Source organism: Amyelois transitella, chromosome 12, assembly GCF_032362555.1.
Source record: "Amyelois transitella isolate CPQ chromosome 12, ilAmyTran1.1, whole genome shotgun sequence".
Taxonomy (NCBI): Eukaryota; Metazoa; Arthropoda; class Insecta; order Lepidoptera; family Pyralidae; genus Amyelois; species Amyelois transitella.
This window is the reverse complement of record NC_083515.1, coordinates 6937229-6964602: the sequence shown is the minus strand read 5'-3', so window position 1 is coordinate 6964602 and position 27374 is coordinate 6937229. Positions and strand designations below refer to the sequence as shown.

At 34.6% G+C, this 27374-nt stretch overlaps 1 protein-coding gene across 3 annotated transcripts; it reads left to right on the top strand.

The window, feature by feature from the left end:
* Positions 1-721: 721 nt before the first annotated feature.
* On the top strand, positions 722-27285 carry LOC106142547 (sodium-independent sulfate anion transporter). 3 transcript variants are annotated; one of them, XM_060946835.1, is made up of 11 exons: positions 722-971; positions 6154-6331; positions 9617-9812; positions 10160-10380; positions 13725-13899; positions 14154-14318; positions 16462-16623; positions 21164-21304; positions 22891-23036; positions 23853-24266; positions 26502-27285. In XM_060946835.1, coding segments are annotated over exons 1-11 (1971 nt in total). In that variant the 5' UTR covers positions 722-969; the 3' UTR covers positions 26673-27285. The 3 variants fall into 3 exon arrangements, with proteins under 3 accessions (XP_060802818.1, XP_060802819.1, XP_013199795.2); XM_060946836.1 differs by having other exon boundaries at positions 722-1088; positions 26502-27284; XM_013344341.2 differs by lacking the exon at positions 722-971 and adding an exon at positions 4010-4050.
* The last annotated feature ends 89 nt before the right edge of the window (positions 27286-27374 follow it).

The window sequence follows — 27374 nt, the reverse complement described above, 5'->3', positions numbered from 1 at the left end:
ATTATATTTCGACCAACTTAAAAAAAAAAGGTTCTGTTATTTGACTATTGGATAGCACATATCTTTAAAAAGTTTTATGTGTAAGGTTTTATTTATAATTAACCAATACAAGATCATTTTGTGAATAATGCCGGCAAGACTAAACAGTCAACCCAACATTTTGGGAAACAATGAAAGTACCAATTGAAAACTTTTGAGTAAATATACACCACTATGTATATTTTTATTTACAGTAATGATAAGACAAAACTACAAAGTAAATTAATAAGTACGTATTTAAAAGTTAACAGGTAATATTTTGTTACAACATAAGAACAATTGACCGCGAAATAAACGGATTGCAATAGTATGCAGATCGTAGAAAATAACATTGAAGTTTTATTGTTGTTGTATTTTTACTGTATATTTGCAAACCCAATATTACGGTCAAAATTGAAGTTTTGAAATACTATTTTTTTATATGAACTTATAGTTCATGTAAAACTATAGTTTAAACAAACATAAAATACTTAGATCGTAAAAATTGGTCGATATCGGTCGGTCAAAAATGTAATTTGGATTTGAAATATACACTCAGACCAGATCATAAAAAATTCAAGGATATTTTTTTGCTTGTTTGATTAATAATCAATCATGCTAATCGGTCACTTCTCATAAGTAAAGTAGTACATGGAGCGTGACAGGAAAATTAACTAATTGCGAGGTGATTGCTCAGCTGGTTATCATGGCAGTATGCGGTAAACCGCTGTCGCATGCACAGGTTAAAAAAGTTTATTGAGCATGCGCGGCGCTTGTCAAAATACGGCGGGAGAGTACAAAACATAATATATATCTCAAAAATCGAAGCTATTATTGTGAAAAAATGTGATTGTTATTATTTTCAAATATATAACTACAAATTGTGGTTTTTATTTCAAGATAAAGCGATGCTGTATTTGAGATACTAAGTGCATAGTGCATTAAAATTAAATGTGAGCGTAATTAGGAATTGATATTTTAAACATCATTATATATCTTATGTAATGTTTATATGATAATTGTGAACACAAGAAATAAATCTTCATTATTGTGAGGATCATTTATGTAAGGTAATCAAATCAAACTTCACATTTAACTAGATTTTACCTGCAGCTGCGCCCGTGCGAATTTAACGCCACCTACAAAAGAATACAGGATTTTGCAACTACATACCTACATACATACATATAATCACGTCTATATCCCTTGCGGGGTAGACAGAGCCTACAGTCTTGTAAAGACTGATAGGCCACGTTCAGCTATTTGGCTTTAAGATAGGATTGAGATTCAAATAGTGACAGGTTGCTAGCCCATCGCCTAAAAGAAGAATCCCAAGTTTATAAGCCTACCCCTTAGTCGGCTTTTACGACATCCATGGGAAAGAGATGGAGTGGTCCAATTCTTTTTTGTATTGGTGCCGGGAACCACACGGCACTTTTTGATTTTGCAACTATATATTTTTGTTTTGAAACGGATTAACTCAAAAACTACCTTCTGGACTTCATCTTACTTTTGAGTCTGGGTTGCGATCCGCCTCTGAGGAAATTCACGGTTGCTACCTCTTCACGTCACGCGGTATCTGAATCTAACCCTGAGCATAGAGACATAGAGATGGGCACCTTTTATCTCGGTAAAAACTATAACTCCCGTTGGATTTGCGAAACACCTGTATATTTGTAAGTGACGTTAAATTCGTCACTTTTTTTAGGAGGCGATAAATTCGCGTGGGTAAAGCTGCGGATAAAAGCTAGTTAGGTACCCATATTCCAACTTTGGAAAACTAAATGACGTTGTAGTGCCATTGTAGTCTGGATTTCATAAAATTTGGTGCATAAGTAATTATATGTTTGAGACAATCATTGCGGTTTTCCTGTTTCTTTTTAAGTCTACACGTAACATATGAATCGATATTGATGAGATTGAGTACAAATAAAATCTGTTAGGTGTGAAATAGAGGAAGCAAAGTTAATAAGGTAAAATGGGATTGAGAAGAGTTTAGGTATGAATAAGAAATGTTTATCATTATTTGGTAGTATTTATGATAGACATAACTAAGGACAGTGCCCTGCACGTATCTTATACAAAAAATTTACTCTATGGAGGTTGCGCAGGAGATTTTGAAGGAAGTGTCAAATTCTAGGGTTAACTTATATGCTGGGGGCTGTAAATAGGTATTTATACTGTTTAGAAATCGCAAAACGTCATTGCGAAAATATTCGAAATAAATGTCATAATCATAGAAATGGGGGTTATAAAAACTATACTTATTGCAATTTGAATGGTCTTAAACCTTGTAAGCGACAATTTACCGGTTAAATTTTCTCACAATAGAAAGAGCGTTGACCTAAATAAGTACTTATTGGTTATTTCCAATTTGATACTTCTATCAATTCCTTAGGAAAAGGTATTGACAAAATAAACGGATAAAAAGTAAACTGATTATTTAATACGCATTTTTGATTTATCTTATAGAGGAAGGGACATATACATATCTCAGTTTCAGTCAATGACAGTGAATGATGACTCATCGGTTGTGTTATTTTACTTTGAAAGAAACGTTTAAAAAACCACACCATTATGTTAAGTAGTATGTAATATAGTAGGTACTATAAGCGTAGCAAAACGTTTGTCTCATCCGCTGAAATTGACAACAACGGGTTGAAATATTGTTTTGAAATTTTTAATGTACAGAAAAAAATGAGAGGCGTCGCCCCATGGTATACAAAAGTTTTTTTAAATCTTTTGTATAAGTACACTTTAGTGTAGATATACAGGGTGACATTTAAAACAACTGCATCCTTTTAAACATAGACTATACCCATGCCTCTGAGCCGTTTGAGCCTATTTTTATTTAAATTAAACGTCATCATTTTCACATTTAAAAAACCCTCAAAAACTACGTCACACGCTTTATTAAAGACAACAAGAAATTAAAACTAAACATGCAATGTCTGAAAAATAAATTGTTTTTCTAGTATCAAGATTAAGTAAAGTACAGAGTTGTCGAGATCGCTCAGCTGAATGAATTGTGTCGTTGACCGGGGTGATATTACGTATTTAGGATCGTGGATTTTGATACTTTTATTTTTTTTCGTACTTTCTGAAATATGAACCGATATATTTCTTTTAACGTTTTTAAATATCCTTTAGATGAGTACACTTAACAGTTAAATTTATGCAGTTGAATTAAAAGTCACCCTGTATAGAATGGTTACGAATGTACCAAACGGCGTTACAGATTTATAAGTATGGATTAACTGTCGTTATTTAACATGAGAGCATCGGTGGACGGATGGTTCAATCATCACTCTTTACTGAGTTACAAACTTATATGAGTTTAAATGGAAGGAAACAGAGAGTGAGGAAAGCCGCATAACAACAGCAATGGAGGTCAAGAGCGTGTTCACGAATTGCATTTATCTGATTTTGGATTATTGCCATAGCTTGACTCCAGATATTTTCCAGAGTGGATGATGATGACTGCGTAAAACGCGGGGCTTCGCTGCTGTGTAAATTTCCAAAAAGTAGCCTTTGACTGCTGGGGATTTGGTTGGAGCCAAATATCATCAAGTAGTTTTTCAATTTCGTAAATTACAAATAAAAATATAATATAATTATTTTATAATATTACTAAGGATGAATGGAAAAGGATATACTTACACGTACACATTTTGCTCAACACTGTGCACAATACACTCAACAAAGTACTTATATAGTTAAAATGAACAACATAATCAACAAGCATCAAGATAGTGTAGCTATAGCGATGATGATTCCAAAAGTTATTTTTTAGGTACACTTCCACTATTTATTACGGTAACATGACTAAACCGTTATACGTGAGTAAAGTAAATAGATAGGTGCTAGTAAAGCAAGCATTAACATGAGCTCACTCTTCCTAATGCCACAAACACTCTACGTCAACATAAATTTAGTTATCGTATAAATAATACGAACTTTTCTATTTTAATGTTAGTCTTAGCTCGTAAGAAGGCTTACTAACGGTGGATTAATTTATAAAAAAATTATCAAGTAAGTACTAATCGTGTGATTGTAAGGTGAATTTCGTAAGGTAAACTGTTGTAATCTTTATCATGCCCACGTCCATATCATCTATTGTAATGACTGTAACATGAAGAAAAATTGTTGTTTTATGACACTTATAAATAGACCTGTAGTTTCCGGTAGACGACAGTCTTCAACCTGGCGTGAGACCAGGTTGCGTCCTAACCCCTTTCAAATCCTGTTAGTACGGGGTACGCCTCTAACCACAATTCTGTAGTGGGTAAACCGACTACCTCTGCAACCTTTGCAGGGCAATCTTACCCAAATTGGATGTACGGGGAAAACAGGTTTTCCCTCACTTAAAGCATAGGTTAGCAAACAAATTAATGAAGTAAGAAATTGTTACAAAAATCTAGCTTTAAAGTTAATAATCTGGGAGTACAATCGAACGTTCGCTACGGCGAGAGATGGAGAGGGTCGTTAATTATTTTTTCATAGTAGTGTAGCAAATGATAAAATAGAATAATATTAAGCACTTTTTTAATATAAGAATAGTCAATACTTTACCAAAACAAATATTAATATGGATACGTTTTGCGATATAAGCTCCCCAATATTGATTTCGATTAATATGATTTACCTTATACGTACTCGTAAGATTATAAATCCAGTCTGTCTCTCTGTAACGTTAACGTTAACTGTACATGTTATCTTTGTACCGATTTTGAAGACATTTGAAATACCTATAGGTTATTGCAGGCCAAGTTGCGGGAACCAGTTAAGTAGTAAATTGTAATCTTCGAAAATTCAAGCCCTTCTCTTAGACGTCTTTGTATTAGAGCCTGCTAATGTATTCGTTAAAAATTATACAAAAGCCAATGACATCATTTCTTTGTCCAATATTTTAATTATATCATCGGAATCGCAAATTGGCTACATTTTTTTGTAAAAAAAACCGAAAAAGCACGTCTAGACTTCCATAAGGAAGTCAAAGCAATGTGATTATTAATATACTAGAAATAATAATATTTAATGACCGTGACTTATTTCTATAGTTTTAGCCCATCAAATGTTCGAACGTAACTTTTGAAGTCATTGAGACATGTTTAATAATTCTTTTCAAGTTTAAAATCTTATTTTCAAGTTCAAACTAGTGACTTCTTTATTAGCGAGTATTGAAGGTTATCGTTATACATTATAATAATGTTTCATCTTCTGCTTTTGACATTATAACTTCATTCGTAATGTTTTTCAAAGATTACCTAGCACTTATCTACCTCCTTGCTCAGATATTGCCCTAAGCTTACCTCACTGTTAATTAGCGAAACAAATAAACCTGTTTAATTACAAACCAGGTGATAAAAATTCAGTTTCAGTACAACTTGCTGATTGCTGATGTGAGTGTCATTTTCTCCATTGCTTTTACAGAAAATATTTTTTTTAAATAAAACGAACTATGAATAAAAAAGTAACAAAGTCACAATACCGCAAGAAGTTGCAAATGATTAGTTAAACCAATAACATATTTTGTGTCATAACGACTACCATATTAAGTATGTGAATTCGCAGGATCTTAACTTGTTTGCCATGAACCACATTTACCTATATCACCATTTTTTTGTTACTTCGCTTATTCAATTTACATTTATGTAAAAATTATTGTTATTTGTATAAAAACTCTTTATTGCCCAACTAGCTGTTCGTTCTAGCGACTTCGTCCGCGTGGAATAGTTATTTTGGGCATCATTGAAGCCCTCAAGGATGAATAATATTCCCCGTTTTTTTCACATTTTCAATTATTTCTTCGCTCCTTATAGTTGCAGCGTGATGTTATGTAGCCTAAAGCCTTCCTCGATAAATGGTCTATTCAACACAAAAATAATTTTTCAATTCGAACCAGGAGTTCCTGAGATTAGCGCGTTTAAACAAACACACTGTTGAGCTTTATAATATTACTATAGACTATAGATAAAAATACAACAAAAAGAAACAATACAGATAATGAAAAGAAATATTATGACTTAATTTTTTATCTTACATATGGCTGTATTATTATAAATTTTGGCATATTTAGCTGTAATTTAGGTTTTTATTATACAAAACATTGCAATAACGACTTTTAATTTTCAGGATGAAGTTACCGCTGGACCCAAGGATTCTAGCCGGGAAATTGTTCCCTATACTGCGGTGGTCCCGAAGTTACGACGCGTCTGCAGGGTTTGGAGATCTCATAGCCGGCATTACTGTCGCGCTAACCCTGATACCGCAATCGATTGCTTATGCATCGCTTGCCGGTTTTGAACCACAGGTATTTATTTCCTTAAATCTATACAAATGGCACTATTATGTATTTATTTCTCATATAATCCAATGCAAATGATCAGACTATTAAATGGAAAAGCGAGAATTTTCGTATACACTTTTATCTGGTAGTATAAAATATAAATACTCTTTGAACTTAGGTAATGTTTGAGTTATTTTCACCACCATCAATTGTTATAACAAGAAATATTTATTTAAGTGGTATATATAGATAATAATTAAAAGTATTTATATCGTTCCCGAGTGCCACAAACGTTAACGTTCATATAGATGTAACAAACAGCACAACGCATTACGGAATGCCAAATTGCGTACAACAAATTGATCTTCAAATAATTTGCGAAATGCCACTGTCAGAATTATAAACAGCTAAAATTCATCCATTTCATTCCGCTGAAAATGTTGGTTATAGTAACACAAATATTTGGAAACAATGTTCCGACCACGCGGTTAAAATAATAGCTATATTATTCCAGTCTCTGATGGTAAAACAATTTTATGAATTGTGATTTTTCATTAATGTTGTAATGGTTATCGATAGTTTAAAAGACAATTTTAATTTTGTTGGCCATTATAATATAAGCAAAATATCAGCTAGAATATATATAATCATAATATATATAAAATAAGATTAAGTAAGCATGGTGCCATTGGTTTTACAGTTATTCAAAAGCTAGGTATCTTATTCAAAAGTAGTAAAACAAAAAAAAAACAAAAACTGAGAAACCAAAAAAATTTAAACATACCTAAATCGGTGGACGTCACAAAAACCATAAAAATGTATAAAAACACCAAAACACCACAATCGAACTCGGCCACTCCGATTTTAAAAACCGATCGCTCTGACCATTCCATCAGTGAATCGGTCGCTGCGCTGAAATGATCGATCCCTAGCGATCGCCTTAGTTGGGTAAAAATCTGGGAAAAACTAATTTTCCTCATGGGACCCTTTTTTTTTTTTTTTTTTTTTTTTTTTTTTTTTTTTTTTTTTTTACGTGTGGAAAGACCTTCGTCTACCCGGCCGGCTACGGGAAGCCGGACGGGTTATGTGGGGCTTGAACCCACTAAAACCACACGGTGCCATCGCCTACCGCTTCATTGCCAGGAGTGTGAGCTGCCCTCGCTCATATTCCTGACGCGGCGGCCGCTTCCACGGCGGCCTCGGCTCGGCCGCTCTCCACGGAGCGGCCAGCGGGGTGACCCGTCGGCCTTCAATTCTACCCGCTAGGGGAGGGCGCGCCTGGCACAAGCGCGCCTTCAACCCAGGGCCGTTTCGCCAGGCAGCGGAATCTCCTCATGGGACCCTAGATCAACTTATAACCTTTGCGTGGAACCTAACGCAGGGGTAAAAAAAATCGATCTATTAAAATTTCAAGGATATCGTTAGAGCCTTTATCAAGGACGCGAGTACAAATATATACACATATATATTTCACTATATAGTACTGCTGTTTTTTTTAATGAAACAAAAGGAACACTTGATTTCCTTATAAAACAATAGCAGTATTATAACCATTCTCGTACTGTCCCTGTTAAACCTGATTTCCAATCAACGCAGACTGACCTTGAATAAACAAACGGCCTTGATTTCTCTCCAACGACTACGTGAAATAGTCGTCGAACACAGATCTGGTTCAGAATAAAGGCTTGCAAACATCTTGCAAATGAATAAATGTTTAGACATGTATTTTCATCGAAGACTTAATATGTGTCTAGATAGAAAATGGCCTTGCGCTTGGCCTTTTAAGCAGTGTTTTGAAAATATAGACCTTTCATCTCCCCTGTAGAAAGGAAATTCTGGGATTGCCTGTGACCAAGATCCTATAGTAGTCAGAGGTTAGATTTTGCAGGGTAAACCTGACCAAGTTACACAAAAAATATTTAGAAGTGTAAACAATCAAGCTACTAAGTACCATATTATGTTCTGTTTAAAATCAATTGCTGTAATATTTTACTATCCAAACAACGAATCGAGTTTGGTAGGACAATGCACCATTGCAATAATAACGATGATTGTAACACCGAATTGTATCGGCCGATACAATGATTCTCACTGTCCTTTACTATTTGGGTTATTGAGGTCACTATTCTATGACATCCGTTTTATTGTATTATTTTGTTTAGCCTATTTCCAGTTCATCGGGTTTAGTGTCCTTCAAATTTGTAGAATTTCCCACACTATCAGGCATTACTTATGAGGATCCTATTAGATACGAGTATACCTCTTATTCTATATATATGTAAGTGTCCTTAAGTGCAGTTAGAAGAATACATTCGCTCACTTTAGTGAGTCTATATAATTGTATGATTTAACAAATTTTGCATTGAAAATTACTGACTGTTCTGTTATTTTATTTAACAGAATATGTCTATTCTAATAACATAATTAGTGAGTAGACACACTAATTGTTTTGTGATGGTTTACCAAAACTAGTGCGCCAATTTCAATAATTTGCTAACTATTAGAAAGAATCATTATCCAACAGTTATTAAAGGCTATTATTTTACAATTCCCCATGGGATTAGGGCCCTACGGAATGGGTATTTGATTATAGAGCGTGACTGAAAATGTAGTATGATAACATTGATAACGTTATGTTACCTTGTTAATTCCATATAGCACATACAACAAATGATGAAAAGACTCTAATGGCAAGAGGTTGTAGAAATAAATCTTAATGCTTGACCATTCCTCTCTTTTCATATATAAAAGAGGACACTGACTGATTGACTGACATGTCAAACCATAGTCCAAACCACTGGGTTTAGAAATTTGAAATTTGACATGAAGGTTTCATATATAGAAAGTCTAGGGGTGCAATAAGAGAGAACTAGAAATTGCATAGGAAAGGAAATTACAGTATTTATTAGCCGCAGGCGTATACTAGTTTACTTATATATTAAAAAGCGTTAAATATTCATATAGGTAGATATGTCAGCATTATCTGAGACAAATTTATCTTCCTGCCATTGTCAGTTAAAGTGAGTCATTAACGTGTTCGCGTTTTTACATACTATTCAACTAGTGAACTTCCTGTACTTAAAAATACATAAATAATAAGTATGGTCTATGAGGAGTACATATATATCTGCTGATTCTGATTGCTTTTTAATACTTTATTATTCTTAACCTTATGATAAAAAATACAAAATAAATATACGCACTATCACACTTATCATATCGATAGTAACATTATTACAGAAGTTTCGAAAGAAGTTCAGAAGAATCCGATTTCTATGTTTGTTACCTAATTTATATATTTATTTTCAGTATGGCCTCTACGCCTCTCTCCTGGGCGGTTTCGTATACGCCATGATGGGAACATGCCCCCAGATTAACATAGGGCCCACTGCGCTGCTATCGCTACTCACGTTCACATACACCAATGGGACCAATTCTGATTTCGCTATTTTACTATGTTTCGTATCTGGTATAGTTCAGCTCATCGCTGGAGTCGCACAATTAGGTAGGTAGTTATTTTCTTATTGGCTAATATTGTTTTAATAAATGCGAAAGATATGGTATTCGGCTTGACCGATTTTCACTTATTTTATTTCGGAATTAGACTATAAATTTTTATGGAAAATAAAAAAAATATTTTTTTTAAGAATATTGATTTAAAACAGTAATCCACTTTTATATAATGTATTATATTTGTTAGATTTTACATTCTTCTCTATCTACGCATCTGTTTTTTAAACAAATATTAAAGCCTTATTGGATCAAGTGTACGAGAATTTTCTTTAATTTTTTACAAACGATTGTGTTTCAGCTGAAAATCTACTATAGTAATATTTTTATTTTACTTTTCAGGCTTCTTAGTTGAATTCGTTTCATTGCCAGTGGTATCAGGTTTCACGTCTGCCGCAGCGGTTACTATAGCGTCTTCGCAGATCAAGGGTCTGCTTGGACTTAGGTTCAGTGCTGAAACATTTATTGCCACATGGCGTGGTGTATACCAACATATAGAGGAGACGAGGTTTCCTGACACCTTACTGAGTTTGGCGTGTTGCATTGTATTGATGGGAATGAAGGTGAGTTTTCCACCTGTTTATCTTTATTTTAGGCGAATCATGTCCCGAAGCATTACAGTGGAGAGTGCAAGCGGGAAAAATCAAGTAGGAGAGAGAAGGTGAGAACCTAACATTATTTCACTGTACCTTCCTTCTTGTACATTACTGGTACTTTCGCCCTAGATTTCCACCTTTACTGATTTGAAGACAATATGATTTTCTTTGGTAAGGTCGTTGAACCAGTAAGTGGGTGTTGATCACCAAACTAGACCTCTGTACTCTAATATCCTAATATCTTCTCAAATTAAACGCTGCTTTTATTATGGTATATTTTTATATTTCTGTACACAAGATTACCTTGAAGTAAATCAAAAACTGCGTGTATGCATGCGAGCTGGGAGTCAACTAAATCTACAAAGATAAGTTGCCGAGTTCAATTTACGTATGTTCAGTTAACGTCAAAGTGAAAAAATTGTTTTATTGTTAGCATAATAAAATAGACGGTACGTTTTTGATTTAGTATCAATGCACACTACTTGTCAGGGCACATACAATAGTAAAAGCTGTTACAATAGTAAATAGTTCTGTTCTATGCAATTTAAAATGCATTGTGTTGCACGGCACAATCCATTCTTCAAAGCAATAACTAAACAGGTAAACACATTAATTCAGAAAAAGTATATTTAATAGTTGTATTGCAAATTACACAGATTCAAGTGTATACATACATACAATACAAATCTATTTAAATGCTCATTGTGTGTAATTAACGGTAAAATATAAATCGAAATAAAAGTTACAAAATAGATGTAAAGTAACTAAAATTCTTCAAGTTTGTTTCATAATGTTATATTTATTTAATTTTATCTATAAAATATACTTACTTGAATCAGCTTAGATTGTGACTGTTGGATTTGTTCATTGACATAAACATAAGTAACTTGTTTAATCATTGTATGAACTTCTTGTTAAAATATTTTTCTAAGAACCAATGAAGAGTTTTATAAGTCCCCGTTTAAGTTGCGTTGCACGGCTAGTTCAATCAGATAGAAGGCAAACCATTTCTTGGACTGTGAATTTGATTTAAAAGTTCCATTAAATATATAACATCGTCAGAAAGGGAAGACATAACGACAAGCTGGGTGTTTTTTCTGTGGAACAGCGGCTGAGAAGATGTTTATAATTTCCGGCGACATTTGTAGAAATGTTTGTACAACTTGTACGTTGCTGCGACTGCGGTCAACGGTTGCAACAAGTTTCCGCCCCTAAGTAAACTCAAGTTTGATAGCATTTGCTACTCGCTTCTGTTCAAGTGTTTTGTTTAGCAAATTGGTTGTCCTCAAGTTGATAATAAAGAACGTGGTTCTATTTAGACTTTAAATAAACATATTAACGAGTTATAATTAAACAACTTATCGAAACTAGTTTACTCTATAAACATTGTCTTTAATTAGACTATTAAATACTTATCGTTATTTATTGGAGAAATCGGATCAACGTTTACTTATTATTATACAAAGTATCTTTTCGTATATTTTTTCCCTACAAGCGGACCCCAAACCCTAAACATAGCAGCGGAGAGTGCAACATGGAACACGCAAATATAAGGAAGATAGAGAGAGTGTTCTTATATGTAGATTGAAGTGTAATCGCCTAAAAAAGGATTCCAAGTTTATAATCCATTCCTTTGATTGACTTGTTAAATCTGCATGGGAAGAGATGCAGCTGGTACACACTTTGTATTTTCTTCGCTTCAAGATCAGCAAGATTCAAGATTATTTATTTGTAAAACATGTTACATGTATTGCAGCATGGACGCTCTTGTAGTCTTAGTATCTTGTATAGTCATTATTACAAATCTATTAACAAAATAGCTCATTAAAACAAATCTATTATAAAAGTTGCTTAAAAATTCTATTGTCAAAGTAGCATGACGTGGAAGTTGCGTGTTTCACATTAATGACTTAAAACGAGGGTCTACACCAATTTTGATTGAAAGCCTCATTTGCTAATTTGGCCGTGGTTAACACAGTCAAATCCGAAGCCGTGTTCGATGACTAGCTGCTACTAATTGTGCAATCGGCCAATTTCCCTGGCTGGGACAGTGACGTGCCGAAATAATTGGTACTGCCGGCGGCCGGGCTAACGTTGACTAAGACAAAGGCAAAAGGGTAGCTGTATGTGATTTGCACAGGGCGGTCGTCCCGAGTGATTCAGTACCTAATCACTTGACAATTAGATATATGTAAGCTATGGATTTGGATATTTCAAAAATCATGGGCTTATTTGTATATTCATTAGGTATCTGTTACAGTAACCTGTCAAGTCTATTATTGAATCGCACATTATAAACTACGGTTACTTCAAAATATGTGGGCTTTATAATGTATTAACTGATCTGTAACAGTTCTCTCTATCAAACTGCTATCATACTTTTCTAGGTTTATGTGAGGATATTTAATTAAAAGCAAAAGAAGTTCTTCTTAGTATATTTTTGTACAAAATGTAATTTTCCTTGTTTATCCTGCATTATGGTGTAATATAATTAGGTGTCTCACGTATGTGGGAATAAGCCGGAAAACGGACCCCAAACAGAAGGTTGTTATTCAATTACACGCCTATTATTTCAGCGTTTGGTCTTTTTCTTGGTTAACAAGGGGAAAATGCTATCCTTTTATAGAATTTAGCTTGCTATTACAGCAATTTAGGTTCTCGAGGGCGTTATTATGGGGAAGAAATGAGCACGAATATAATGGATTTATGAGATTGGTATACAGATGAGAAGATATCTAGGGATTTGTCGGATTTAAATCTGGGATATTGTCATACAAAATACGGGACGAGTGAGATTAGCGAAAATTAGGTTATTTTGTGGGGCAGGGGCGCACGTGGGTTTTACAAGGCGCTCGGCAAACGGCTGAGAGAGGCTACGGGTGACCCTCGCGCGTGCAGCTTTCTCGCACAGCGTATTGCTATTGCAATACAGCGCGGGGCTGCCGGTGTGATGGATCCAAGGGGTCCAAACTTAAATTGTATTTTATTAAGTTTGTAGTTTAGGAATTTTATTTTAATTAAGTAGATTAATTATCAAAATAATATAAATATTATTGTTTAGAAATTGTAATAATCACATTTTGTCAACTTAATTAATTAAAAATTAGGTGCTTTTTTTAACGAACTAAGTAGGCTTTTCATTTTCATGCAAAAATTCGTGGTATCTGTTCATTCAACTTGAAAAAGAGCGTATTACTTTTTATTCATAATTTATATATTTGTTTTAAATTTTGACCTAGTATATTTAAAAAAAATACAACATTACTTACATTACATAATTAGTTTTATTATTAATTATAAACAATTTCCAGGCATTGAAAGACATTCGTTTGAAAGAATCTCAAGACGAAAAAAATCGTCGAAGCATCATACTACAGAAGTCCTTCTGGTTTGCTGGTGTGGCCAGAAATGCTGTGGTGGTTGTCGTAGCCTCTCTGTTAGCTTTCTTCATCCATCAGGACAAAGATGAGCCTTTTATATTAACAGGTAAGGCTAACTCTGAATTTAGACTATGCTTACCCTTAAATATGAATTCTATCATTCCGCCACCCAGTTAACGTGGCCTTTGAGTCTTGTGAGAAATAAAGACGAGATCAGTGTTGTGACACAGGAATAAAAAAAGAATAAGAATGTGTACTGTGTATACCAATGAGATAAATATCGCCTTGTATTGTCAGTTAAGCTAAGGTCCTATTCATGTTTGGCAAGCGAATGTTAATGCAATAATTTTCAAATTACAGGGAATATAACTCCAGGGTTACCAAAACCGGCACCACCTCCATTCTCGAGTGTGATCGGAAATACGACATATACCTCTGGGGATATGCTCGCTCACCTTGGCACAGGCTTGGTGGTGGTCCCCATAGTGGGCATAATTTCCAACGTGGCAATCGCAAAGGCTTTTGGTAACATTTTTTTATTGTATTTTTTGTTTGTTTTGGATGCTCGTTGAACCATTTCAATAAAAAAAAACACAATCTAAAATTTTGCAGTTGCGATCAAATCAAATTTCAATGTCTATTATTAAATAAATCATATAAAACGAAAACTAAAATATTTGATTGAAGTTAACATTTAATTTGAGAAATAATAAATAGAATTAGTTTCATGTTATTATGGTTTTACGAACACATAAAAATCCCGACTATAAGCTATACGAAATTGCGGGAAATAAAAGATTTTAATGCATTGTCTGGCATAAGCTTTTTAGTCTATTTTGCCAATGCAATATATGTCACTAATATGTGAAATTTCATGCATTTAGTATTTTAGGAGACTGAAAATTGTATTAGTTGCGGACGGTTATAGGGTTGTATACTCATAGGGTTGCCAGGTCGCCAAACGTAATGGCCAGAAAACTTGCGAGTTTTGCTTGACATACATATAATCACCCCATAGGGTTAAAAACGTGATGTGACTTGAAAAGATTGTTGAAAAGAAGTTAAGCCTAAACATTAGGTTAAAGATGCCGGTCGTCCTGCATCGAGATTAATTTTATGTTTTTTTAAAACGGGACTATAATTTTTCAGATGTGTAGAACATATTTAGTAACTTCCTTGATGGAATGAGTTGCCTAATACTGAGTAGGTTTGTAGTGTAAACAATTTGTGCTTCTGAGTCAACATTTATTAGTCGTCCATATATAGAAAACCGAAAGTCCAAAAACCGGACAGAGGATATCGTAAATTTCGGCTGGACAAGAAATTAAAACTATGTAGGTACGTCTTTAGCCGGACGCCTGACAACCCTATAAACGCGTAATGACATCTTGGTGCATGTGCATTTTACGATGTCATTCCGTTTCCTATCACATCAACCACGCTACGTCGTAATCTAGAATTATGTATTTTCCTATAATATTGCCTTTTTTATTATCTTGGTAATGAAGATTTCTTTTAGGTATTTTAAAAGTCAATTGTGTATGCACATACCTGTAAAAAGTTAATTAGTTTAATAATTGTTAAATACTTTACTTTATTTTATCCCTAACGTAATCAGCATATAAATTGAGAACAATGAAAAAAAATTCAAATAATGAGCAACTTCTGAAACTAATTAATCGCTTTATTCCGCTCTCCTATAATTATTGTACATAGCATCAAAGTAGTGAACGATTTATTTCCAAGAAAAAAATAATATATTATTATAAAAATTAATGTGAACATTTGACTTTTATGTCTTTCTTGACATTGCAAATGGAACTGTTAAAGTTGTCAGTTGTCACATAGTTATCTTGAATTTATACTGCGCATCAAAGTTGACTAAACTAACTATAATTAGCAGACCTTTGCCAAAAATAGTCACGAAACTCTATTATAAAATCCACTTTACCTTGGGCTACATTCCCGTGGGAATAATCAGAACTAATCTATCAGATCTAGAAGTCCATTTTGTGCCATATTTCACCAACATCGGTAATATTTGTAGGAAGGGAGTATAGATCTATTGTGCATATAAATAACTGAACGTAATGTTATATCAACACAATTTATGTAATCCTCAATAATATGAGCCCCAATATAAACCAAAAGCTTTTAGTTGTAGGATTATCTAGGTATTTCCTGTGATAAATATTAGATATAAGCTGTTCTGGGGATTGAGAATATTCACAGTACCTGCCTAAAGCAGTTATTGATAGTGTTGCTTTATGAATTTGAAATCAAACAGAGGCTCAGCCCTACATACATTACCTCCTAAATATCCTTTGTAAGGCGTTAATTTCGCGTTTATAGTATTACTAGAACAATGCAACTGACACATGTTTCTACGTTTAAGTGAAGACAATCCAAAGATTTCGCTTCGGTATCCAAAAATTTAACGGTGGCGTTTGCCCGTATGTTATACTAACATTATGTTAAGGGATTTCTAACAGTCAACTAGTGAACAATTTAATGAGATCAACTTACTAATTTAAACTATGTAGTAGTTACACGGTAGATAGAGTACACTCAAATAATATTAATTATGAAATTGACAATCAAAATAAACATTCCAATTATTGTAACAGCTAAAACTTCCCCTTTTTTAATATCTGTTACCTTTTTTCAGCCCGAGGTCTAACTTTGGATGCCACACAAGAGATCATAGCACTAGGGGTGTGCAACGTGGCCAGTTCGTTCTTCCGGTCATTTCCTGTCAACGGCTCGTTCACTCGGAGCGCGGTCAGCGACGCGTCAGGGGTGCGCACGCCCGCTGCCGGCCTTTATACCAGTATGTGCTAATACCTTTATACAATCCATACCATAATTTTCAATTGTATCAATTTAACCCTGCATCTGAACGCAGACTTCGATATAGTATCTATCATAATATTATAAAAGAAAACATAATAACGCACATCCCAAATAACGATTGACCTAGCGAGGTTTAGAGATTTGAACATATATATATATATATATATACATACATATAATGACGTCTAACGTCTATATCCCTTGCAAGGTAGTCAGAGCCAACAGACTTGAAAAGACTGATAGGCCACGTTCAGCTGTTTGGCTTAATGATATGAAATTTGGCATGTAACTTGTATGACTACAGCTTATGTAGTCTAGGGGTTAATAGAGGATTTTTCGAAATTCTTTCGATCGTTTCCCGAAGGCCCGCACGCCCGCTGCCGGACTCATGTATAAGTATTATGAAAGTATGTTTGTGATCTTCATGAGATTCTGAGAAGGACTTGCGAATAATTTGATCCAAATATTTAACCGTGAGAAACTATGCTTAAAGACTAGATATCTATAATAACATTGTAAGCTTCTTCAAATCAATGCAATCTTTGTAAGCTTACCAATTCTCTACTGAGCTTAAGAATATAATTATCATAGTATCTAACGTCGGCAATAAAACTGAATAAAAACTATTGAACGATGAAAAATATTCGAAGTAAGTTTAAAATCGGAGTTCCGCAAACCACATTCGCGTTCACAATCATTCCTTGTGAATGGTTATTTTGAAAGGAAGCAAGGGAGCATCCAGCGCGCACGTCCTCAATGTAATAATGCATACGAATGAAATTCTGCTCTGGGGAGATCCATAATATTCTTTTCTGAATCTTGCACTGCGAAATGAGGGACGGTTTAACAAAATAATGCTATCAATGAGCTTTAAAGGTTTTTCTTCAAGTGATTTTGATTTAGTTTAATACAGAAACCAATGGCCCTAATCTATAATTACAGTTTTTGGAATGTTAATGTGCACTAGATCTAAAAATCATTTTTACTTAGTCATAGTCAGGGATTAATTCTCGTGTAGTGAAATTGGTATGGATCGTGGCAAGTGGAAAGATGTAGTTTGCCTACTCCTTCGGGAAAAAGGTGTGATTTGTGTAAACATGTATGTATCTATATAATGTATATATATCATTGAGGTGGATAATACTTTAATTTTTGGCCCCGACTAAAAATTTGAATGTTTATGACGTTACCCCTGATCAAAATTTTTATGTGTCTACCGGTGTATATTTACCTCAGTCACTTTTTAAATAGATTAAATTAAACAAATTGACCAATTATTCTTGTTGAAAAGTATTTCAAAGGCATAAATCTAGTCTATTATCAGCGTAGTACTTACGTATATATCAGTTTTAAAATCAGTCTGGAAACCACGTGAGAGTTGTGTTTGAGCATATTTAACTCGTATTTTGTGAGAGGTTGATTTGTAAGGAGGCTTGGAGCATCTAGCAAGCACATTCACATTGTAATAATGCATACGAATGAAAACTTGCCCCGGGGATATCCATGATATTCTTCCCTGCACCTTGCACTGCGGAAGAATAAGCGATAGTGATATTTTATCACAGTTTATTAAAGGAATAAGTCTTTCTGCGCAATATTTTATCGAAGATCTCGGTTACTTTCTCATTGAAGAGGTACGTTGCATAATTTTAATTAAAGTCTCAGTTAAGATTGCGAGACAAATTGCACGAAATGATTATTGTTTTTCCGAGATTGCGATGTTTACTCCACCAAGAGTTGTGTGATTACTTCGCAATAATTTGTTAGAATCCATCGTTATTAAGTCCGCAGGACAGGCCACTTTATCAATGTAAAAGGGTGTTTCGCTTTTGATGATGACTCCAGTAATTATTAAAGCAATTTTAGCAGCTGACTCAAAGGCGATCCCGAGTTCAACTCTAATTTGACCAAACTTTGTTGTAACTGGCTAAAGTTTATGTTCCATTTTATGTCCTGATCGAGTTACGCTTCTCGGAATTGTCAGATTTGCATTACTTTCACGGATCTCGCTGATTGTGAATTCTTGTCGTAAATTCAAAGTACGTAACTGATATCGCATTCGAGCATTTTGAAAGTACAAACAGACTCTAATGAAGTTAGTTCAATGCTCATGATTAAGTGAATAAATTCAATTAAGTAAATTAGGTTAATATTTTATTTTTTTTTTCAATTTCAGTAGATTGACTGTCATTATTTACTTGATTGAATGCGTTAGCAGGTACTCGTATTAATATATTATCTGTGTTCTTTATCGTTTGACAATTCCTTTGCATATTAGTTACCTACCATTCTGTTTTTGACCGTCTTTGAAATATTACAAGATGTTTCACATCTATACATTTTTGTCTGTCTGTCTGTCTGTATGTTCTTTATAGATACAAAAATTACTTGACGGATTTTAACGAAACATGGTACATGGTTATTCTTCATACTCCTGAGCAAGTTATTGTATACTTTTCATTACGCTACAATCAGTAGGAGCAGAGCAGTGAAAGGAAAACGGGAGAAGTTACTTGATTTTTTAAGCTTCCGTCGCGTGTGCAGCCTTAATGGTTAAACCTACAGCAAAACCATGTATAACGGAAATATTAAACATAAAATTATTAAAAAAAATATCCCAAGACAGCATAAGTCTATCTTTTATGGTTGTCTCACAATAACACGTGTAGGTTATTCCTAATAGCTTAACAGTTCGGAGATTTCTGATATTCGTTTATAATACCAATAACACTCACACTCATTCGTAATTCTTAAAAATTAATATAATATTCAATAAAAAAAGAATCATCGAAATCGGCATAGAAACACCAAACTTATAAGTACATGAAATGAAATACGCTAACAAGTCATCGCGCGTAAATAGGTACTGAATCATGCTATAAGGATTATTTTTGCGTAACGGTTGCTCTATATTTATATTATAAAGCTGAAGAGTTTGTTTGTTTGTTTGAACGCGCTAATCTCAGGAACTACTGGTTCGAATAAAAAAAATATTTTTGCGTTGAATAGACCATTTTATCGAGGAAGGTTTAGGCTATATTTCATCACGCTGCAACTTTTAGGAACGAAGAAATAATAAAAAATGTAAAAAAACGGGGAAAATTATTCATCCTTGAAGGTTTCAATAATGCCCAAAATAACTTTTCCACGCGGACGAAGTCGCGGGCACTGCTAGTATAAAATAAGATGGGTCTTATTAGTACGATTAAATTCTAAACCTACATTTTTATTCTCACAGACCTTGTAAACATTTCACATAAAATCCCAGGTTCAACTTTCAGTTATTAGTTTCGACTAGCAGTAGCAAATGGTAGCGAAGACAAATGTACAACTATACCATAAATCATTTCATGTGAGGGCTGGTTAGTCCATAAATCTAAAAGTTTGCATCGGTAGTTTACCGCGCTGAAGTTTCGCGCTAAATTTAAAATTTAAATCTTTTAAATTAAAGAAGTTGTGACTGAATCACAGTTGTGTGATAGACAGACATTTTTGGGTGTGATCGATTTCGCTTTTCTATATAGGTATATGTAGATAATCGTATTTGTATCACATTTATATAGCAACACTTTTGCCTGAGGCATATCTAAGTTGGCTAGTGAATACGCATATAATAATCAAACACCTTTTACGCCCCTTTACAATCTTAATATCAATCAGATGATGTGGTTTGTAAATCGTGTTGTAAGTAATTTGAAGGTGCTTGTATAAAAAAAAATGTTTAGAAATTGGGCTCACAGGAAGAACTTGAAAGTTGGCAGTGCGCACTTTATTTCATCAGACCTCAGGGATTCCTGCTCACATGCTGGAATAACAGTACGCCTTTTTTCCTGTGCTTGTAGGTTACAGAACATGTTTTCTAAAGTATTATTTCCCCTAGAGTATACTATAAAATAAATTCTTTGGAAAAGGGTCGGAAGAGCAAAAGTATCGACCTTTCGGTGTTGGAAAAATAGGCTGATATGCTGACAATATAAGGATACAAATTTAGTATGCGAAATATAGAATAAGTAATGTGGTTTTGGTGTATTTTTAGCTAGTTATTTACTATTAGGTAAGGTGTCAGACGACATTCATCAATAAGCATGCCAATCGCTCGTTACCAAACCTGAAGAAATCTTTTCACACTGTCTTTAGACATACATACATATAGTCACGTCTATATCCCTTGCGGAGTAGTCAGAGCCATTAGTCTTGAAAAGATTGAAAGGTCACGTTCAACTTCTTAGCTTGATGAATGGATGTAATTATTCCACTCCGATTCCTTTGGATGGCTATGGATATCCTTTGAACCTGGTACCATCCGTATGGTGGTCATCCTCTCTGTCACGTAAACTGGGCACCACGGGCCAGCTGTCTTGAAAGCGACTGTATAAACTTATATTGATTTTAAATTTTTTATGTTGTATGTTGAGATGTTGGAAATAAATAATTCGAATTTGATGTTGTCTTACGGGAAGATCAACTCAAGTATAAGGACGGCCTAATATATTTATAAAATTACAATGTTTTTACAGGTGTTATAGTGTTATTGACCCTGGCCCTTCTGACCCCATACTTCTACTTCATACCCCGTGCAGCGCTGGCTGCTGTCATAGTTTGTGCTGTTTTGCATATGGTGGATGTAGCTATTATGAAGAAGCTGTGGGCTACAAGCAGTAAGTAGTATTATTATTTTTAGTTGAAGAACTCATTAACAAGATAACAGACTATAATATGGCACCAGCAATTCGGGCGTAGAGAATTATTATATGCTGAAACTGTACAGTTCTAGAGATTCGTTAAATTTGTACTATCTAAACCTAACGAGTGAATTTTTAAAAATATTTTTTGTAGGTGGTATTTGATATGCATCATCCACTGATCATTTTGGTGCGTGGGTAGTGGTCCTTTCTTGCAGGGAGCAACCCATTTATTTTCTATCCTCGTCGACAAGAGATCGAGACATCAAAAAGAAAAAGTTGTCTTATAATTAAAAATTGCCATCTCGAAGTATTAAACGTAGTCGTTATTTCGCGAGAATTAAATTAGTTAGAAACTTTCCACTAACTAAAATTTTGCTGGCGCGTTCAAAATTCGCGTTGTAGCCAGAAAAACTTTGAGCAATGAAATTCATATAACTACTACTCACCAGTGCTTTCATTAATTCTGACAATCCTCTTAGCTGCAATTTGAAGGTATACTGTGTAATATATGGCGAAGGAAAGTCATTAAAACTAGACGGGATAATCTGTTCTAGAGCATGTTTTGTTTTTTCTTTGTTGTTTCGTCTCTTCTCGTTCGGGTTCATGCTCGCGCACGACGATCTTGTTTTTACGTCACCACAGTTTTTATCACCACATTTTATAATTATAGTAATGCACATGAATACTATGGTACACGCACCCTGTTCTCTTTTAGAGAAAAAATATGGGTCATAATATTTTTAGATGTAGTGGCTTCAAATATGATTGATATAAAATTAAAATGAATAATTTTAGTCATAACACATAGAATTTTAGAGAGCACAACTTATAGGCGCTGTTCTGGAGCATTAACTTAAAAAGAAATGAGAATATAAGACCCACAAATATTTTACCTAAGTTCTCTTAATCGCTTAATTTCAAATCACTCCATCGGAACGGGTCCCAAATAAACGCACTGAACCCAGTCGCTGGACAATCCTCTTAATCGCACTAAAGATTATAACAAGCAAATCCAATTCCATGAACGAGTGACGGGAATCTAAATTATTCCTGCAGGATTGGAGCGTAAGCCGACGTGGCTCGTTTGTGTCGTGTGTAGGTTCATATCTGCAGGGAAAACACAGAATATAATTGATGTAATGCTTGTTATCATTCGGATCATTTTTGGTGTATAGTTGCCTGCAGAGAAACATGGACTCCGCTTATAAAAAAAAACTGAAGGGGGTTATGTTCATCGATAGGGGACTGTATATTTTTACTTAATGTGCCAAATACTAGTGAGCACGGATTCAAAGATGAGAGGAGTCAAATATAAACAAAAAGTGTCAAAACGATTCTGTAACAACATAGTGTAATCAAATAAGCTAACAGTTTAAAACTGAAAAATAAAAAGATAGGGTTTTTTTATGCAGCTTGTGTTGATTTTCATCAAAAGAGAGGAAGAGAGAGAAAAAATAGTGCGACAGTTAAGAGCAATTAGTTACAACTTGTAAATAGTACTAGCGCAGTTTCAATATGATTACTTGGTTAGTACTTTATCATATTTTCTTTTTCAACAGGACTCGACATAATTCCTCTCGTGGGGACATTTCTGTGTTGCTTGGGACTAGGAATTGAAGTGGGGCTGATTTGTGGCGTGGGGGTGGATGTTCTTCTGCTTCTGTATTATCATTCCCGCCCGCCCTTGGATGTCCAGTTCGTAGACGTAAGTATCAGAAAAAAAACAACAAAATATATAAATATATACTTCAGTATTGATAAAATCACGCCAAAAGATAGATGTATCTTTTGGCGTAAGTCCCGATTGCGTCTTCACCGTTTTGGACAAGAACACGATCCTAGATAAAGTAAACCTTACCATATAGGATTATAACTACAAATTCTGTTGCCTAAATGAGTAGATTTCCTTACGAATTTTTCACTTATATTTAGCAGTAAAACTAAATTTCCATAGAATTAATTTGATTAGTGTGATTTTAGAAATTCAAAGTATTATAAATATTAAGTTATAAGTATTCCTAACTCTATGATCCCAACTGTATCTTGAGTATTATCAATTCTATGAATAAACCTCGCTCAGAATATCTCCAGGCGCAGAGATTATACACACAATTCTAACCACGACTGTATATTTGTGGTAAATTCCAGTATGATGCTAATGTAAGCACTCAAAGATTGTATATAGTTTGAATGACCACAAAATATCTAAATAGTTTTTGATTATAATGACCGTGATGAGCGAATCATTATTGTTGTCTGATATCACTCAGTATGTAATATGACTTTAATATGTAAATTTTTAAAGGAAGAATTATTTAATTTTGATAACGTTTAATTTTAAAAGTTATTTACACTTCCATAAAGCTTAAGCTTTATGAATAAACAAATATATTCATAAAATAAAAAGATAAAATTTTTAATTGAAAAAAGTCATGAATATATAATCTCCGCCTTTCCGATTCCGGGAAAGAGGCGTGATTTTATGTACGTATGTATGTTCATCGGTAAACATATTTCACAGGACCCTCAATGCCCCCACTACGCAATTAGGCCAGCAGGAGGCCTCCATTTTGCTGGGGCAGAACGAGTTAGATCAAAACTAAACGCCCTCAAACGAACCAAAATTATAACGACATCTGTACCGTTAGAAACACTGACGATAATTCCAGATAACGATTTAAGTCGTCAAGAAACCACAGATGGTATTCCAGAAAACAACAGTTATATTCCAGACAACAACAGTAATATTCCAGAAGGTGTTCCAGGCGACAACATTAACGGTATTCCGGTGAGCAACGGTGATGTCGTGGGAAATCTAAATAATGCGGCTATTACGAGCAATAGAAATAGAGTTCCTGAAAGCGGGATACGATCGGCGAGCGTTCTCGTGATATATTGCGACGCCTTGTATAGAATGGATTACACTTTTTTGCAGGTCTGTACCATTTTTACTTTTGTGTAGCTGTACGTTTGTGATTTATGTTCCAAGAAGATTGTTCTGGCTTTTAATGTCATAGTTGCTCTTTGAAATATGGGTTTTATGTAGCCAAATTAAGGAAGATTGTAAATGATAAGATTCATGTCAACTTAATAATTTAAAACGTGTAACGAAACGGCAATGACTAAAAAAATATTAGGCAACAATATTTTATTGAATATTTAACTATGTTAGATGAAAAGCAGATAGTAGCCATTATTCATTATTCATTACTTAGTTACTTAATTTTGTATAACAGCCTTCGCCTATTTATTTTATTTCAGAAAAGTATACGTAGGAACATTGATTGCAGTGTGACAAGATTATATTATTTAAGAACATAAATCATGTTAAAAAAGGTTAACTAAAGTTAAACTGAACCAACAGATACTTTCCCAAAATGTAATAGTGTAAAACAAAGCACATCGCAATGATATTAAGTTAATTTAATATGTAAACCGCTGCATATCCAGCCGGCACAAAGCCGCAACGTCAAATCGCATTCAACGTTGATGTGTCAACCGCAACGCTTAGTTTTAATACTGGGTTTAAGGTGAATTTACACGAGGAGATCATTTGTTGCTGTAACTTTTTTTTTAATTATAATAACTAGTGTCCTCCGAGTTCCCTCTTTAAGCCATTCTGATTGTGGCTCTCGACAATATTGGCATTATCTACCCCACAAGGGATAAAGACGTGATATTTTTATGTATGTAATGCGACTTCTGAGAACGTCAATAATATTGAACCTAGACTAGCATTGGAATGACGTTATGTAAATTGTGACCAAGTTTTAACTACTTACAGGAATTGTGATGAATGAAAGTGTGTTGAATTTTTATTGTGAAATGTCGTTATTGAACTGGTGTAAGGATAAGTTTCATAACTTATTCTTAGTCAGTAGAGACTTTTTCGATAAAGAAAAATATGAATTTGTTTTGCAAAATATTGACGAAAAAAGTTTATGTCGAATCATTTTTGTGGTCGATGGGAGGAAATAACGGAAATGAGACGGCGTCCGCAATCTTTGTTACCTAAAAGTAAGGAGAAAATGAACCAGGCGGTTGTTTCGTTTTTGATACATTTTAAGTTAAGTTGAAACTAAATTCTCGCAATCAAACAAATCTTTTGCAATAAACATGCATCAATCAATAAAATTCTCGTGTACAATGTTCGTTCCCGTTCTCCTCCGAAACGGCTTGACCGATTCTCATGAAATTTTTTGAGCATATTGAGTAGATATGAGAATCGGCCAACATCTTTTTTATACCCCTTTGTGATAAGGGTTGTCAGCCTTTAACATTTTTTTAACTAGAAATTAATTAAACATGATATAAATGGCAAAACAACGTCTGCCGGGACAGCAGCGTACACATATATAAAATACGTTATTATATTAAAATGGCGACTGAATATTTTATCAAAGCACAACCAAAACTTTAGTGTTTTTTTTTGCATGGAAGCGTAGGCCCGTGTAGAAGTGTTCATTCAACACTGTTGAACAGATAAATCTTTCAGCGTGTACATTAAACTCCATAATAGTTTGTTATTCCGTAAACAGATGAGCTTATGTACTTTATTAAAATTAATTTATACAAAACATTTTTGTTTTAACGCAGTAGCGCAGCAACAATTTTACATCGTTTTGCACATCGTTGGTAAATATATATAAGCTTAGACGGACTACGTCTGTTTTAAAATTTGGGACCTATTTTAGCAACTACGTACAAAATCCTAACTCATCATCATACTTCCGGCATAAGTCTCGGTTGGTTTTTAACTGTTCGACCACCAAACGCTGTTTTACTTATGTTCCTTTACTTACACTTTTCGTTAAAATAAATAGATTTAATTATCATGCAATAGAACTGAAGCAAGCAGTCCTCTTGCGATATAAACCGGGGAAGTAAAGGGGTTTATTTTTTCCTTAATTTGCAATTTTCTGAACCTAACTATTTAAGTTTACCACCATTTATATGAAAATTTTCATTCATTTATTTGAAATTAATGACGTGTAACATATTTAATTCTTGCTGCACCATAATAAATAATAAAAAAATATTTGAAGTAATGATTGAGATAAATCATGAATTTTCAAAACATCATAATAACTGTGCTTTTAACTTAGAACACAGCTCTACATTTTACTGGGTCTAAATTATATTAAAATCATGATTTTATATTTTTTTCTAGAGCTTAAAAATGCTCGTCTCAGAATGGTCGCGGGGGGGCCTCATCGTGTGGTGTGACGTGAGACCTACCGTCAGAGACCAGTTGGATGCGATGTTGCCCGAGCCTCTGTACTGTGATACTCAGAACTTGAGCTCGCTGCTTGTAGGTAAGTTAAAGAAATCCTGGTCTTAGAGTGGTCGCGAGGGACTCATATCGTGTGGTGTGACGTGAGACCTACCGTCAGAGACCAGTTGGATGCGATGTTGCCCGAGCCTCTGTACTGTGATACTCAGAACTTGAGCTCGCTGCTTGTAGGTAAGTTAAAGAAATCCTGGTCTTAGAGTGGTCGCGAGGGACTCATATCGTGTGGTGTGACGTGAGACCTACCGTCAGAGACCAGTTGGATGCGATGTTGCCCGAGCCTCTGTACTGTGATACTCAGAACTTGAGCTCGCTGCTTGTAGGTAAGTTAAAGAAATCCTGGTCTTAGAGTGGTCGCGAGGGACTCATATCGTGTGGTGTGACGTGAGACCTACCGTCAGAGACCAGTTGGATGCGATGTTGCCCGAGCCTCTGTACTGTGATACTCAGAACTTGAGCTCGCTGCTTGTAGGTAAGTTAAAGAAATCCTGGTCTTAGAGTGGTCGCGAGGGACTCATATCGTGTGGTGTGACGTGAGACCTACCGTCAGAGACCAGTTGGATGCGATGTTGCCCGAGCCTCTGTACTGTGATACTCAGAACTTGAGCTCGCTGCTTGTAGGTAAGTTAAAGAAATCCTGGTCTTAGAGTGGTCGCGAGGGACTCATATCGTGTGGTGTGACGTGAGACCTACCGTCAGAGACCAGTTGGATGCGATGTTGCCCGAGCCTCTGTACTATGATACTCAGAACTT

Excerpts from the sequence above, each read along its gene's own strand:
- LOC106142547 (XM_060946835.1), top strand. Across the intron at positions 9,813-10,159 it reads CGCTGGAGTCGCACAATTAG|GCTTCTTAGTTGAATTCGTT; the intron begins GTAGGTAGTTAT and ends TTTACTTTTCAG. Across the intron at positions 23,037-23,852 it reads TGGATGTCCAGTTCGTAGAC|GACCCTCAATGCCCCCACTA; the intron begins GTAAGTATCAGA and ends CATATTTCACAG.